General features: G+C 42.0%; 1 protein-coding gene across 3 annotated transcripts in view; it reads right to left on the bottom strand.

Moving 5' to 3' along the window:
- BCAT1 (branched chain amino acid transaminase 1) overlaps nt 1–16651 on the bottom strand; it is a 54376-nt gene that overhangs the window by 13968 nt on the left and 23757 nt on the right. For all 3 annotated transcript variants that reach the window (XM_059471858.1, XM_059471857.1, XM_059471859.1), the window contains 5 exons: nt 10359–10559; nt 6982–7092; nt 5555–5674; nt 3534–3697; nt 2569–2711 (listed from right to left, as the gene is read on the bottom strand). In XM_059471858.1, the coding sequence (XP_059327841.1) occupies nt 2569–2711; nt 3534–3697; nt 5555–5674; nt 6982–7092; nt 10359–10559 (739 nt within the window). The remainder of the gene's footprint in view (nt 1–2568; nt 2712–3533; nt 3698–5554; nt 5675–6981; nt 7093–10358; nt 10560–16651) is intronic.

The following is a 16651-nucleotide window of genomic DNA, read 5'->3' as shown; positions in this document are numbered from 1 at the left end:
TAATCACCATTTCAATTGCAGCACACAAACATCAAATAATGCCCAAATACTATTCCCAGTGCCTTAACATTAAAGATAGAAGCAGAGCCCAAATGTTTGCAAATCATTTTGAAGGCAGGGAATTTTTCAAAACTGCACACAGATTTCATAGCTAGCAATCTCCACGTTGGACATATGTTTAAATTTTAAGGTTTTTTAAGGCTTTTTTAAAGCCAAGCCTATGTTCTAGGCAGAAGAACAGACACTGTGAGAGGAAGTGAGTTTCAATGTCAAGAGCCTGCTGGGACAGTTACATGCTCTGAAGAGGCATGTGGAAGGGGGTGACTACATTTTTCACTTAGTGAATATAAACCATAAATAGGATTTGATGGATGAGGTATTTCTGCAACAGCAGGGATGCAGTTTTGGCTGTATTATAATCCTCAGAGCAGCAGTGGGAATACATGAACAGTATGGAGCAAGTCATGCTGTTTCACCAAAAACTGAGCAGTTTTTTTCCACTACTCCCCCCTTTATGTTACAAACAAAATATTTTGCCAGGCTCCTCCTGCCATGCAGGACAAGATGTCACCTTTAGGCACAAAGGCTGCAAGAAAACCTACTCCTCATGGCTGTCCTCTAGACCAGGCTTTACTGGGATAAGCCTCTGCTTATAAACCAAGGAGAGCAGCTCAGCTCCCAGCAGCACCTCAGAGCACACAAGGATGGGCATTTTCTTTTGCTGATGATCTGCAGTTTCTGCCTCACTTTTTTTGTTCCCTCTCAGCTGCAGCATTTGCAGAACAAAACCAAAGCACAGCCTGAGTGAGTGTCCTTTGTGAAGTGACAGAACACAGTGACAAGCAGTTCCAAATCCCCGTGCCAAGCCACAGGCAAGTATGTCATGGCACTGGGTGATTCCCAGCCAAAGATCCCACACATGAAGAGTGACTCAGCCCCCTGGGAGACAGCAAAGTGCTCCATGGGGACAATGCCCATGTCCTGTGAAAGGACAGGTGTGCCAGCATTGAGCCCTCCTGGGTGGCAGGAATGCCAAACTGTTTGCCACAGCCACCTGACAATGGCAGCATTGAGCCCTGCCCTGGCAGCTCTTTGGAACAGCACAGGGCTGCAGCTGCACCATTCCAGCATATTCCTGCTTCAAGTACAATGAGAACATTGAATTCTAATTATGTCCTTGCTTCAGTGTCCTTCCCTGGGCACAACGAGCCAAAATCTATTCTCATGTTTTTCCAGCTAAGCTCCAATTTGGCCATCTATCGACACTGACAAACCAACTGCTGCTGCAACAAGAACATGTCTAATATTTATCACTTCATTCATAAAGCTTCACAGACTCACTTAGCACTGAGGGACTGTTATCCCCCTTCTCAGAAATGTGGTAAAGGTTTTGCAGAAGAACAAGTAACAGAACTGGAGATAGGAATATGTTGCCTTGTTAAGTTCTTCTAAGCCTTCTGATGTTTTCATTCTTGTAAAGAAGTTTCTCATGCACTTTTATGTAAATAATTATTGTTTTTACATTCTTCTCTGGAGGAGGAGAAATTTGATGGACTGTTGGTTTGTCCAGCGTCGTTGGAGAGGTGGCACTTTCATCCTCCAATCCACTGTCACTTTTGAAAATCTATAAATCTTGGAGTCAGAAAAAAAACTTCCCATCTTTTTACCTTGGAAGTTACAGCGTGCATGTCGGTTTATTTCATGTCCTATAGCAAGAGGAGTCAGGTAGCAGGATCCCAACCACACTGAATTATCCAATGCACACTGCTTTCCCCACAAAATGCTGCCTGTTCTCTGCAGAAAGCTGACAGTTCACTAAGGTACCCATGCTATCACAAGCACCGAATACTGGCATGCCCAATGGGTGCTTTTGAGATGCCCATATAGTTGGCTGGTTTTAATAGTTAGTTCTAATAGTTTTAATAGTTTAATCAGCATGTACCTTGCTCAGAGATGACTGTGGGTAGAAAGAGGTAAAAACAGCTTAAAGAATGATGATCCATCTTGAAAGCACCTTTTGAGCATTATTGATACCTGACACCCACCGACGTGTTTCTCTCGCTGCCACCACTGGACAGAACTTCAAATTCTTCAACGAGTTTTGGATTGGATGGTGCAATACTTCTGGAGATGGTTCAGGAATATCTGACTGGCCAGCAAGTGATGATGAGAGCCACTCACACTCAAAGCTACAGAGCCTGAAGGGTTGCACAGCCCTGAGCTGCCTTTTAGCACGTCTGCACTGCTTCTGAAACAACAGCTCCTGGAGCCCTAACACGCTGCTGGCACCCAGGCTGATGTGTGACCTTGTGCAGGGCTGAATTCTGTCCTTCTGAGCATGGGGACAGCCCAGCAGTTCGGTCTGCTACCAGCAGGCAGCACTCACAGCTGTTCCAGGATCTCCTCTCTCACAAATAACAGCCACCCAGTAACTTTCAGAATGGGCATTCCCTCTAACTTAAACAATCCTCATTAAAAAGATTATCATCTGCATTCTAACAATCATTTTGTAGATTACAGTCCCATTCACCTGCTCTGTTAAAGTTTTCACACTTTATGTTACCATACCTCCCTTTTCATTTATCCAGTAGAGAAACAGATTCATTGTTCCAACTTCAGTTATTTGGTGATCTTCTCCATAGAGCCACAAAACCTGCTGGCAGCCAAACTCCACAGCTTCTTGCTGGGCATAAATAGAAGAACCATAATTCCTTCAGGGGAAAAAAGAACCCAAAGAGTTATGAGTACCTGGTTGGGCATCTTCTCAATTTAAACAAGATTTTGTGCGCATCTACCTCATGAGCAAGTGCTCTGCAACAGTCACTGCTTGGCCCTGGGATATTTTCACTAGAAATATTCCAACAGGATTTTATTAGATTGTTTGTACCTACAACCCAAAAACTTTGAAGGGCTGAACAGCACCAACAACTCAAACATATCCATCCAAACTGTATTAACATACCTCTTGTTCCATATTCTGGACACTGTAATTATTGCAACTGAAAACCCTCAGAAATTATTTATCTTTATTTAGCAGCTGGCATCCTGGAGAGGGAGCAACAATTCCCCTCCAGGTTTTGGGCTTTTTTGGTGTTTTTCTTGGGCTTTTTGGTTGGTGTTTTTTAAAATTCATCTACCTCATGTCAGGTGGGTGACATACATTAGATGAAACTCCTGGAGCACAAAAAACACCAGAGGTGAGGGGGCTTTTTTCTAATAAAAGATATTAAGAGAACTAGCATCTTCAGGAATTGCAAGGGCAAGAGCCAAAGTATTACATGGACACCAACCAGGTGCACTTCTTCTGCTTGAGATGCTGCAAAAAAATCAACTGGCTGTAATATTCAAACAAAAATATGCAAGTGAGTTGCAAACATAATATCAGCAAAGTACAATTTTGAACTCTTCGTTGTAGTCTGTTGTTTATTTAACTACTAAATTTAACGTCTATGTTTTTTCTGGATTAGTTACTTCACTAAAGACCAAATCTGCTTTGGGAGCTGTGTAGAAAAGGCAGGATGATGTTTTCTTACCCTCCCACCTTGCAGTCTCCTGTTCCCCCTTTCCACGCTCTCACATACTTTGGATCTGCCCACAAGGATATTGGATTAAAGGTTCCACTTGCAAAGTAAGGGCCCACAGGGCTCAGAATGACATACAGCAGGGCTTTAGATGGCTTCTTCACTCCAAGGGAAGGCTGAAAATAAAGAAATGCAAACAAATCCAAAGTTACTGGTGTCCTTCAAACATCAGGGGCTGCACCATCAGCTTCTGAAACACTGCTCTCAGTGGGACTGCAGCATGAGAGTGCTTTTACCAGGACACTGCAAAGTGCTGCAATGAATACAAAATATTTCTATAACCTTCCCCTTATCCAAGCAGCACACCAACCCTAATTTTATATATACTGTCACCATTCACTTGCAGCCATTCAATTTATCTATATATTATTCTAGAACTCTCAAATAGTTTAACGTTTTTGAGAACTTAAAGATTAGCTTTACAAAGTGCTATACAATTATATTAATATAATACAATATGATACAAAATAATAGAATGGAATACAATAGAATATAATACTATATATGAATATAATATTAATTGATCATACCAGAAGCTCACAAAGCCTTCTGGGGGAAGGAGTGGCAACAACAGCAGTAACAGCAGTGGAGAAACCACTGTCAGCTGCATTAGTGACAGGAACAGTCCAGTGCCAGCCGGCATTGCCAGAGCTGAGTGCTGGCTCTCTGAATGCCTGAGTGAGAGCTAAAATTATTTGCCTACTAAAAACAGCTCACACAACAGCCCAGGAAATAACCAAAAATGTCAGAGTTTTTTCGGCCCCTCCTCTCTCAGAGATTGGTTCTCACACTACAAATCATCATCAATTAAGGTGCAGGTAAGAAGTTCTGGTGCTGGCCAAAGTTCTCCAGGTGCTGAAAGGGCTCCTTTGGTTTCTATCTGCCCTGCTGCTTCAGAAAGACTTCTCACAGGGTTAACTGAGATCTTGGTATTTTTGCTGATGTGATCATTCAAAAGATTGTGGTACCTGGGTTTCTGATTGATAAAAGCCTAGCAGGACATGCAACCTGGGTTAATGGAAAGGCCACAAGGGTTGGCTGTCCTGAAACAAAGCTCAGAGCAAAAGAATTTCCAAAAACAAAACCTGGGGTAAACACCCAAATTTTAATATCAGTACCTTATAGTCACTGAGTGGAGATTCCTTAATCTGAAAATCTGCAACTAGTTTAAAAGTATTAAATTAATGGGGTCCTAGAACCTGTGTGAAATGTAAAATGCTCACTTATGGTAACTACTTACAGATAGGGATATTGTAGTAGTTTAGTTTATATAGTTTGGAACCTACATTCTTTAGCTTCCTTGTCCTATGCTCTACCATTGTATATTTCTCTCTTGCTACTGCTGAAAAAAAAGCACCCTGAAGGATTTAATGAAATAAACTCTGTTTCTTTATCAACGCTACAGAAATGACTCACACATGAAACTCAGAGAGGACTCATTAACAGCTATTTGCTAAGGAGCCCCTTTGAAGGTTAGTTTTCAAGAATAATTGACAGAGGGACTAGTCCTTAGCTCTGTTGAAAGTGTTTCTTCTGAGACATCTTAATTTACAGGGTAAAATCTTCCAAAAACTTCTCTGTTCAGAAATGACTTGAAATTACAAAATGTACACAGCAAGCTGTGATCCATCATCTTCTCTCTGAATTATTAGGGTTTTAATATTACCACGTCAGGTACAACTATCCTTTTAGCACAACCCCAATTAACAAGCACTGCTCCATTCCCACCTCGAGTAGTGGGAGGAAACTCCGTTTATTTTCTGTGCTCTGAGCCAGTGTGCCCACTGAGTGGCACTGTGGTCAACCTTAAATTCGTGCTGGGGACTCTCAAGTAAAACCACAAAACCAATCTGCCTTCAAACTTCATCTTGTCACCTACTGACTGCCGAGTATTGCCCTGTGTGGATGGAGGGCTTTGCCTTGTACCTAAATAAACAAAAAGGAAAAAAAAAGGGAAAGAAAATATTGCACACCTCAGTTCCAATGAGGGTAGGACGGATGTAGAGGCTGGCATCGGTTGAGTAGGGCACCCACTCCTGCTCCAGCTCCACAAGCTTACGGATGCACTCCAACAGCTCCTTCTGGTCAAAAGTCTGGCAAAGAACAGAAAGGGAAAAAAACAAATGGAGAAATAAAGCTGGAACACTTTGTGGTCCTCACAGATCCACATGCTCCAGGGAATACCTACTCAGGATATGCAACACTGACACACTGCAGAGGTTCACATCTTCTTTGGGTTCATTCCTTACAGAATTTAATATCCCATGGTTTTAGCTACTGTGCCTTTTTGTGCAGTATCCTGAGCGACCTCCTCTGCTCCACAGTGTCCTCCTGAGATGGCAAAAAGGAGCCACTGACCCTTCTTGCCTCCAAAGCATGTGGAGAACTCCCTGTGCAGCCAGCTCAGCCAGGCATACAGCACCACCTCTTCTACAGGAGAGTGCTCTGCTTTACAGCTCCAAGGGCCAGCAAGTCTCCCAAAGCTCCCAAGGTCTTACAGCAATTAAGCTAACAAGTCTGGGAGGAAGTTCACTGGCCAAGATACAGTTGCTAAAAGCAGTGTTAAGTTACTGGCATGACAAAAACCAAAGGCACTCAAGAGGCTGAACAACTTAACTAAAGTGTAAAGAAGAAAAGGGAGAACATCAGCACCAGAGCAAATCAGACAGCTGCCTGCATGCAAATACCATTCTGATGGATGCAGAACAGCACCCATCCCTTGTCACTGTCCTATTTTCTGGAAAAATCCCTTCACCCAGGATTTCTCTCCTGGGAAGCTGAAAAGCCTCAGAGAAAAAGGAAAACAATAATTATCTGCTTGCTTCTCTTGTGTTTTGCTGCTTTGGAATGTGTTTGGAGATTGTTTCATTGGTTTCTGCTGTCAATTATTTTGACTTATTGGCCAATCAGGGTCAAGCTGTGTTGAGGCTCTGGAAAGAGTCACGAGTTTTCATTATTCTCTTTTTAACCTTCTGTAAGTATCCTTTCTGTAATCTTTAGTATAGTATAGTATTCTTTAATATAATATAGTATCATAAAATAATAAATTAGCCTTCTGCGAATATGGAGTCAGATCCATCATTCCTTCCTGCATGGGGCACCCTGCAAATACAATAATACCTCAGAAACACTCTGAGGCAGCAGGGAGGCAACAATGAAAGCAAAACACCCTGTTTCTGATTTCAGCAAAACATCACTGTTCTGATTTTAAAACAATCAGTTAAAGGGTTTCCTTCAATAAGTAAGATCTGTTAACAAAGTCTGACTGTGCTATCGGACTAAAGAGCGTTTGATAAACGCTGCCAGTGCCAGTGAAAAGCTGTAGAGATGTGCACTGTGACAGTGAGAACCTGCCCTGAGGAGGCTGTCTGAAGGAGCAGGAGCTGCCCTGGGTACGTACTGGCAGGGTTGTCCTCAGCGCTGACCGTACCATCCTGTCCATGTTGAGGGTGGGCCGGAACAGGCGGATTTTGCCATCCACTCCTCGGTACGCCTTCATCCCTTCGAACAGCTACGAGCCAGGGAGGGGAGAAAGCACACAGTGACTCAGACAGCTCACCCCTGGGGATCCATGCCAGCTGGGGAAAGAAAAGCTTCACCCTCCTGCTCACAGCACCCGAACACCAAAATGCTAACTAGTGAGTTCTGGCAATACACCCCAGTGAGACAGATTTATCTGAAGTACAGGCAGGTCATCTTTGTAATATCAACTTCAATAATATCAATATTTAAAAACTGAAAATCAATAATTCCTCATTAGAACCTCAATTTTTTTTTCATAATTTGGTTACAGCAATTAAAATTTGTAGCATGTGTTTGACTTAACGATTCCCTCACATACTGACTGATACCTGAGTCAAAGCAGCATTTCTGCTTACATAAGGCATCTATAGAATTTTGTTTTATATATATGTTAATTATTTTTACAGCTCTGGCCAAAACACATCTTTGTTAGGAAGTATAGAATAAGGTAATGGAGAGAATTCTTGTAAAGTTCTTGCTGTAGTTGTAGCAGGAGCTGGTCACTTATTTCCCCCTTATGCCCCTATGGTGTGGAATGGGATTTAGCCTGCATGAGAGAGATGCAGCCTTACTCTAAACATAAAATACATGGAAATATTTTCTCTATATACTTTACAGGAAATTTAAACATAGTTACCCCATCAAACTGCAGGATCCAGACAACTGGTGTTGACAATCAGAAACCCTTACCCTATCAATGCTCTCCCAGCATCTCCTAACCACATCAAAAAACACACCCACCAAATATCCAGTTATTTTCAGCTACAGACTGGTAATTTCTGGTTATACTTATAGACAGAAACCACATGTACTATATAAGCTCACATTAATATATATGTATACACAGCTCTTATTTGGATTAAGTATTAAAGGCTCACTTATGCTTACAGACAAGAGGTCACATTCTCAGAATTTAATCTTCCAAAGCATTTCTTTGTACATTAAATTTCAGTGTAATTTCTATGAATTTAAGTGCATCACTGCTGTCAGTCTCCTCAGGCTTCTCCTTCTCTGACTGTTCCACAAAAAGTGGCTGGAACTGCATCCCTTGTGGTTGGAAGTCTAGACAGGCAGCTTTTTTATTCGGAAAAAATAATCCTATATTTGTGACCAAGTAATTTGAACAGAGTATTTCAGGTTTCACTGTTATCAAATTCTATGCTTTTCCATAAGGATCACTGAAATGCAATCTTTAGAAAACTTGTGTGCAGTTCCATGGCAGAGCTAGGTCCTTCCACATGACAAATTTTAATTGGGTTGTAACTGGGTTGCGGAATCCCAGCAATTTTCCTCAGGCTGTGTGCCAATTATGTAGCAGAACCAGAATTAGAACCCAGAACTTTTTGCCTTCCAAACCTGTCTTAGTCCTATGGCAATGCCAGCCTTATTAAAAGCTTGGCACAATTTTGAAAAAGAAATTGTTCCTAGGGTAGACATTGTAGCCACCAAAAAAAAAGTCTTTAATAAAGAACAGCATTACATATATCAGATATCATTACATATATTACAGATATCTAGCTGATATTTTGATATGGTTTTTACCAGGCCAGTCACTAACTGATAGCACATGGCTGGAATGATACTTTCTTATCCCAGAACACATTTTTTATCCCCCCACCCTTCTCCCAAACACATTCACAGAACTTTTAATGAGAGGGAAAAGGGAGGAATGTCACTACTAAGAGTTGATCAATGGTTTGACAGAAGTAAGAATCACACCATTACTGAAACACAAAGCCTTCTCAAGATGTTAAATCTTTTTCTCCAAAAATAAATACTTTTCATCTTCCAGAGCTCAGTAAAACCTTCCACTCATTAAAAAAGGGAGACAGAGATGTGTTCCAGAAATGTTCATCTTTAATGAAAGCAACTGCTGTGGTTGCTTGATGGTTGGTTGCTACAGTGGGGTGAGAACAGCACTATCTGACACCTGTACATCACAGGAGCTGGATCTGGAGTTCAGCAGATCCAGATTAGCACACTGCATCATGGAGGGCAAGGAGAAAGGGGAGGGAATGCCAAACTCATCACTTTCATTATACCCACTGTGTATTCATTGAGCCACAGCAATGACACCAGATTCTCCTCTCTCTGTCCTCTTGGCTAGAGGAAACGTGATGCAATAAGGGTAAAAGAATAAAAAAAATGGAAAAAAAAAAAGAGCATATTCATATTAGCAATTATTTCAGACCAGGCCAGAGGCCAAGCATTAAAGCAATGTGCTACTAAGAGTGAAATACAGATTTGGGACTCCAGCGTGGTTTCTGACTTCCTGGGCAGATCAAGAGCTGCAGCCTCAGGCCCAGGGCCTGCTGTAATTTACACAGGACCTCTGGAGGCTTGGTGACTAGATGAGGAAAAAATCAGTCAAAATAAAAATGAAGGCAGGAACTCAGGGAAAACAAGCAGGGAAAGCCTCCCCTGTACAAGTGGTTAAAATACAAAAAAAAAAAAAAAAAAAAAAAATAAAAGGAAAAAAGGAAAAATAATAATAAAAGCAGCACAAGCAACTCCACAGACTGTGGTGGAGACACTCCCACCTACCCAGAGTTGGGAGAAGAGGGCTTCATTTCAGGTTCTGTGCCCTGCTGGGGCTCCCATAGGTGTGAGCACAGCCCAAGCTGCTCTGCAGGCACCAAAGGCAGCTATGGGTAACAGTCAGCTAAGCACAGAAACTTTAACCACGCTGGTTTCCAGCCTAACATCCCACTTCCCAAAGTTCCCTGCTATCTGTTCTCCTCAAACACACTTGTATACACTGAGTGCATCAGATCCAGCTCTGAGCTCCAGGGACTGTTTCAGAGTTTCAAACAAGCACCTGCCTAGCCTGTCCTGCAATCCAAGCTACCAACCTTTAAACCAGCTGCAAGTGACTTGTACAGAGTGCATGTTCAGCCCCCAGATTAAAGCTACTCTGAGATGCCCTGACACACATCAGAGACAGTAACTGGACCAACCCACTGTCAGGGAACAAGAATGGTTTTTAAGATAAATTTATCACCACTCAAGAATGAGCTCACCTTCCCTAAGCTAGGACCTTAAGTGTGCTGGCATCCCCAGGCCAAGCTGCCTCTGTGTTATACATAACCCTGTTGTAAATACTGCAATTACTCTGGAAGAACACCACTTAACAGAACAAGATGTAACTCAATATTAATGAAATAAAGGCAGTAATACTCCTTGTATTACAAAGCTGTGGCTTCCATAGCTAATAAAACAAAAAACATTTGGTTTCCAAATCAATGTACTACTCACTTCTACAGCATAGTGCAGGGCTGAGGCAGCTGGATGTATGGAGAGGTTCTCTAGAGGCCTGATACAGGGTTTCTCCCATCCTGAAGCCAAGGACCATTCAATTGTCAGCATATTGTCAGTGAACACAGTTCCAAACACCAGACCAGTGGGGTCTGGCTTCTCCTTGAATGTCGTGGCCGGGGTGATAATCAAGTCAGAAGCCTGAAGGAACACAGAGACAAAAATGAAGTGTATCAAAATAATGAAGTCAGACTCATTTAAAATTATTCTGCATCAGTGAACAAGGACAAGCTTTAATATTTTCTCTGTAGGAAATTAATATTATCTCTGTAGGGATATTTAATAACATGATGGTTAAAGGCAGCTAACCTTTAAGTAGCTGGCAAAATATTCATAAAGGGCACACAAACATATACACAGTGCTGTTGTACAAGTAGCAGCATATTTTGAAATTCTGTTTAAGAATTAAGTTGAAGAAGTAGTACAAGGTACAAACCCAGAAAATGAGCACATGAAATTTCTTGGACACTTAGGTTAACACCCAATTGCTGTACCTCAGAACATAAGCTGATCATCAGAAATTAATCACCATCACAACTAAGTACATGCCACACTGATTTTTCTTTAATACATAAAACCAATGTGAGAGATCAGAGCCAGCAGTCAGAAAGTCACTTATGCCACAATAACTTGCTCATTCAAACACTTCTGACCCTAGAAAGATCCCATTAGCAAAAAAGGCTAAATCCTTCCCTGCACCAGGGACTGCAGACACTCTTATAAGCCACAACTAGCTGCAGACATGTGCCACAGGGTTTTGCACTGGTTCTGCCTGGGATGGAGTTAATTTTCTCTATGATAGCTCCTGTGGTGTGAATCATCCTGAAGAACAGCAGGGAAATTAGGAATGCAGATCTCTGGCACGTCACTCCCCTTTTATCCACAGGTAGGGGCTGAACAACCAGAGAGGGCTGCAAAGCAGGCAGAGCCTTGAGTCTCCCTCTCCTTTCCCTTCCTGTGCTTCCTTCTGGGCATTTAAACTGCTGCTCAGAGGCCAGGGAGAGTTCAAATAATCATATTCAAAGCTCCATTTTCCTTCCTAATATAACCCAGAAAGCACTGGCCTTTATTGCAGACTCCCAGGTGAAATCCTGCTCCTCTGTGCTGGGTGCATATGGAATAGACTGGAACAGAGGTAGTCCAGAATACTGATCAAGTGATTTGCACAATTGTTATTTGATCTAAAAAGGTGCTTCTGCAAAGAGATCTCAGTGTCTTGGACTTCTCACCCTCTGCATGCATTTTGAAAAAGAGACAAAATCAGTCCCAAGCTTTTGAAGAAGTGTACCCCCATCTCTGTAAATAACCTAATTTTCAAGATGTCTTTAATGAACAAAGACCTGTTTCTTATTGATTTGCTGTTTTGGTTGAGGTTTTTTTGCTTAATGGTTTAGATGTGAAATTAACTTAGAGCAGGAGCACATGAATAGCTAAAAGCTTGTTTCAACTATCTCCAATTATAAGGCTTGTCTAGATATTACAGTGCATTAGTCTGGTTGAATTAATACATAATTTGATGAAACAACAATTACTCTGCTTAACTCTTCCCTTTATTCTTCTGACAGTGAATGCTCCAATGGGAGAAGCACCACCTAATGATGTCCTGAAACTCATTTTACCTGGCAACCTCTTAGCCCTCTTATCAAGCTTTAGGAATAAAAGGTATCAGAGAAGATGTGGATCAGAATAAAAACCACAGAGGAGTGTTTGCAATTATCCACAGCTCAAGAAAACAATTACTGGGGAGCAGGGATGTCAGTGGGGCTTAAGTGAGTGTGTGGAACACAGCTGTATCTCTGGGTTTATCTCTGCAAAGAATCACAGCTGCTAAAGAATTCCCTCTTCCCCTGGTATCAACTGCTTTCCCTAGATTCCAGGCTCCTCAGGTCACTTTCATTAGGGTAATTATGGTACAATAAACTGGCCTGGGGACCATAATTATCATTTGAAGCCTCTTTTCCTAGAATTCCCATCAGTGTGCTGATTTCTGCTTTCATGACTCCCTTTGCTGCCTCCTCAGTGGTGGCAGCACAACTACTTGAAAGGCATCACTTCAAAACAGTTTGTTAAATTTGCTGGGGTTAACAATAGCTTTTATTTAAGGATGGGAAAGGATTTTAACCTGGCTCTTCTCATAAATCCACAAGAAGTGTAGAGGGAGCAGCAAGCTGAACAGGTGGAGAAACTCACTCGCTGCATTTCAGTTTGAGTCCCTCAAAGGCAGAAAGTTCAGAGAGGCAGAACTCTGACCCTGATCCAGAAAAGAAGCGGACAGCTCCCAGACCACAGAGCTTCCTGGAACTGCACAGTCTGACCAGGAATCCCCTTTGTTCTTTCAGAATTTGGGCAAGCCAGCTTTCCTTCAGACACTGTGCCAACACCTGAGCCAACAGAGTCAGGTACAGCACCTGACCCGTAACAATTCCTTCAAACAACAGCAGGAACAGCCTGGCTAAGACCTTAGAGACATGCTGAACTGCACTGACCAGCAGGGCAACAATCACTCAACAGGCAAAAAGGCAATTTTCTCATTCTTATAATCCTGTGAACCTCTCTGGAGATCCACTTTTTTGGCCACTACTTTCTTAATATCCTTTCCTAGGACTCTATTCCTTCACCCATTATGTCCTTTTCTCAGTTTTTTTTTACCAAGCAGTGTAAATTAACAGTGTGAAACAATCTTTCAGAATCTAAATTCTTTTTCTGTCAAGACAGCATCAAGTGCTGCAATGCATTTGGCCTTCTTTTTCCACGGAGGAGAACACACTGGGAGGAGGTTTTGGGGATCATCCTTAGAAAGTCTCTCCCACAGTGTGGTCTGCATGAAGTATTAGCTCAGCTTCTTCTGGGTCACTGTGTAGGACACCCTACACAACACCTCCCCTGGCTCACAAACCCTTTGTTCAGGCAGCACCAGGAGGGAAATCAAAAACTCAGAATATCCCACAGAAGGGGAGCAGAGCAAGGCCAGGTGACAAATGCCACAGTATTATCAAGTATCAATGCCTATTCTGTTAACATCCCTCTTTAAACGATTATCACAGCACTACTCTGCTATCACCTGTGACCTTTACAAACAGCAATTTCCTCTCTTCCTTTGCAAACATTCCCCAAGCCCTAAAAGCAGCATGTTAAGGGTGCATTAGGGATTGGCATAAGCACCCATCCAGATCTCCACTGTTTGCACTGCTAACACAAGGGTGAATTTTCAGCTAGGTTTGTGTTGTGTTTGCTTTGTTTATCCAACATGCTCTCAAAGCACCTCCTGATGATGTTGTCCAATAAAACCATTAACCTGGAAGGAAAACTGGTAAATGCCAAACAAAAAGGATAAGGGAGACTAAAAAAAGAAGATGATGTAGCACATGGTCTGAGTGCAGCTATTTGGCACCTGTTTTCTAAAGTAAAATGACACAGTTCCAAGCCTGCAAAATCTCCATGTCACAGCAGAAAGGGATGTAGAAGATGTCCCTCCAACATCCCAGCCCAGGACTCCCTGGTAAGGAATTGGAAATACCAAAATTGCCCTGCCTATGGTAGGCACAAGGGAGTGGTAGGGAAACAGCTGCATTCTGTTGATTTTCAGGGCTTTTATGGCAACACTAAACCTACACAGGGCTGCTGGTCCCGGGAGACACCTTCTGAGAACGCCCTCAGCTGGAAAGTACCTGTTCATTCCAGTGCAGCTTCTTCCAGGGCAAAGCTTTACCCAGCCCAAGTAAATAAGACATATTGTGACATTTTGACACTAAAATTCACCATTTGATCAAAACAGATCTTCTCAATTATGAGCTGGGCCAATTAAAGGTGATGTGCTCATCTATGTCAGTTCTAATCAAGGCTATGACACCACATCCTGGTGCCTGGCTGAGCTGTCACTTCAAGGCTTGTTCCACCCCACCTCTGCAATGGCTTTAAGTGGACTTGGAGCTGACAGCAGTCCCTGGCCAGAGCTGCCATTCTCCTTGTTGCATTCCTTCCTTTCTAACTCTAGACAGCCATCTCAGGTAGGTGCAGATGGCAAGGACATATTTTGTCCTACACTTTCTAGCAAGTCTTGGCAATGCGTTTGCAAATGATCCTTGGCTGCAGTTATTTGCACTGCACTGAAAATCCCAGACCATAAGCCGTAACAGCTCTAACTCATTTGACACACCCAAACTTTTCTAAGCGCTGGGCTAGGCCAGGCATTTCTATCACTTAATTGAGTAAAACCAGACCTGGCAGTCCCAGCTGTAAAATAACTCACAGGTCACCTAAAAACAGCAGCAAGTTTCAGCAGAGATCCCCAAAACATTAACATGCACCCAAGTGAGACTGACTGCAATCTCCTCTGATGAAAACAGTAACCTCCCTGACCTCCAGTCTAGGTGATTAATTCAAGATCACAAGCTACTGCAATAATTTTTTTATCTTATGTTGAATTTGTAAGCATATCCTAGGAAAGATCAAGGCCTTCTCACGCAACAACAAACACAGAAGCACAGGCAAAATCAAGGAACTTGTTCTGCCCTTCCACTTGAGAACAGCAGTGGAACAAATACTGAGAAGGAGACAGATTACAAAAAGCACAAGGAATTACTGTGATGGGGAAAGGCAACAAAGCATAGTTGAGGAGAGTTGGAGAGAATTAATAAAGTAATATTTATTTAAGCCATCCTATGATCCCTTTACCATCAATACTATTTTAAATTTACAACAGAGCCTGAGGCTTGAGAATGGAATGTGTGCCAAGATATTATAATAAGATTTGAGGAGGAAAAAAAGCCCTGTTTTTATTACTACTACTACTATCACCAAAGGAAAAACAAAACAAAACAAAAACCAGTCTTCTGCAATCCCAGGGTAAATATCAAAAATAACAGAAATCTTTCAACATAAAGCTTCCTTGAAACTTCATCTGAGATATGTCAGCACATGTAATTGGACTGAGTGCTGGAACCATTGCATCAGGTTGGCTGTACATTGGGTAATAAACCATAGAACAAATGACAAAGCAAAACAGAGTCAAGGCTCTGACTCAGCTGTGAGACAGACATGGAAACAGCAGGAAATATGGCTGGAAGGACCATGTCCAGTCCATCCTCTGCAAGGCATCTCCCCCAAACTATTCATAACAGATACTGCTCAGATATCTGTCTCACCAAAGAACGAAATTCTGCTACACCCTGCAAGAACAGGAGGGCAGCATAACCCACTGCTGGCTCCTTTAACCTTTCCCCTGCTCTGACAGAGGCTCCAGCTCTGCTGCAGGAATGTTTGATCTGTAGCAGTAGGTAGGGAAGGAAACCTGTTCTGACAAGAAAACAGACAAGTGGATGGAATTGACATAAACTTCTTGCCTAAAGGAATGAAAAGGGCACCCAGGGCAGCAGCACAGCTGAAAATATATTCTGAAGCACTCAAAACACAACAGAAGGGAAATTAAGATGTTGGAAAGCTACAGTCAGGCTAGATGATAAAGCATAAAATAAATTTCTTTTGCCCTAAAAACATATCATTAATTTCAATGGCACTAGCTAAATTTTAAGAGTTTTTCCATGTTGCTGAAATGCTGCCTGCATAACTTCCCACTGATTTGATCCAGAGACAATTTAAGTTAATCAAGACCCTTTTTTCCAGCTTTGTAGGAATCTAGATTGTAAGGCAGGAAAAACTACCTGAGTCTTTACAACCTCATCCCTTTCTTCTGCTTGAGGAAAAATAAATGGATTTAAAATTGCTAGGTTTGGGGTTTTTTTTTCTCTCCATTACTGATTAGTTTCTTCTCCACTGACATATTTCACAAGATGTATTTTTAAGGTTAAGAAAGATGCTGGGATGGGGTTCCTACAGATCTTAAGGAAACCTTCCACCTGATATTAAGGAAATCTTAAGAAACAAATCTACTTTATTTCAGTGGGGTCTACCTCCTCTACTCCAGCTATTTGTATTTTCAGATCTACAAAAAACAGTCACTTACTATCTCCCCTATAAAAAAAATTCCCTAAAACATTTCAAATATAGTTCTCTCTATGCAATTCAGACAACAAAGACGTTGATGAGTGTATTAAACATTGGAATAAAACCAGACCCACTGGCTGTATTTTGGTCATGAATCATTTTTTTGGTAACAGCTGCCCCCATCAACTGAGTGTGGTGAGAAGGGAGTGTGAGCAGGCTTGAATGCAGCCATTGCACAGGTGTGAAAAACACACTGGTGTGGAAAACACACTGCTATAAGCTCTCTGTTG

This window comes from Ammospiza nelsoni, chromosome 5 (genome assembly GCF_027579445.1).
Source record: "Ammospiza nelsoni isolate bAmmNel1 chromosome 5, bAmmNel1.pri, whole genome shotgun sequence".
Taxonomy (NCBI): domain Eukaryota; kingdom Metazoa; phylum Chordata; class Aves; order Passeriformes; family Passerellidae; genus Ammospiza; species Ammospiza nelsoni.
This window is presented reverse-complemented; position numbering and strand designations above follow the sequence as displayed.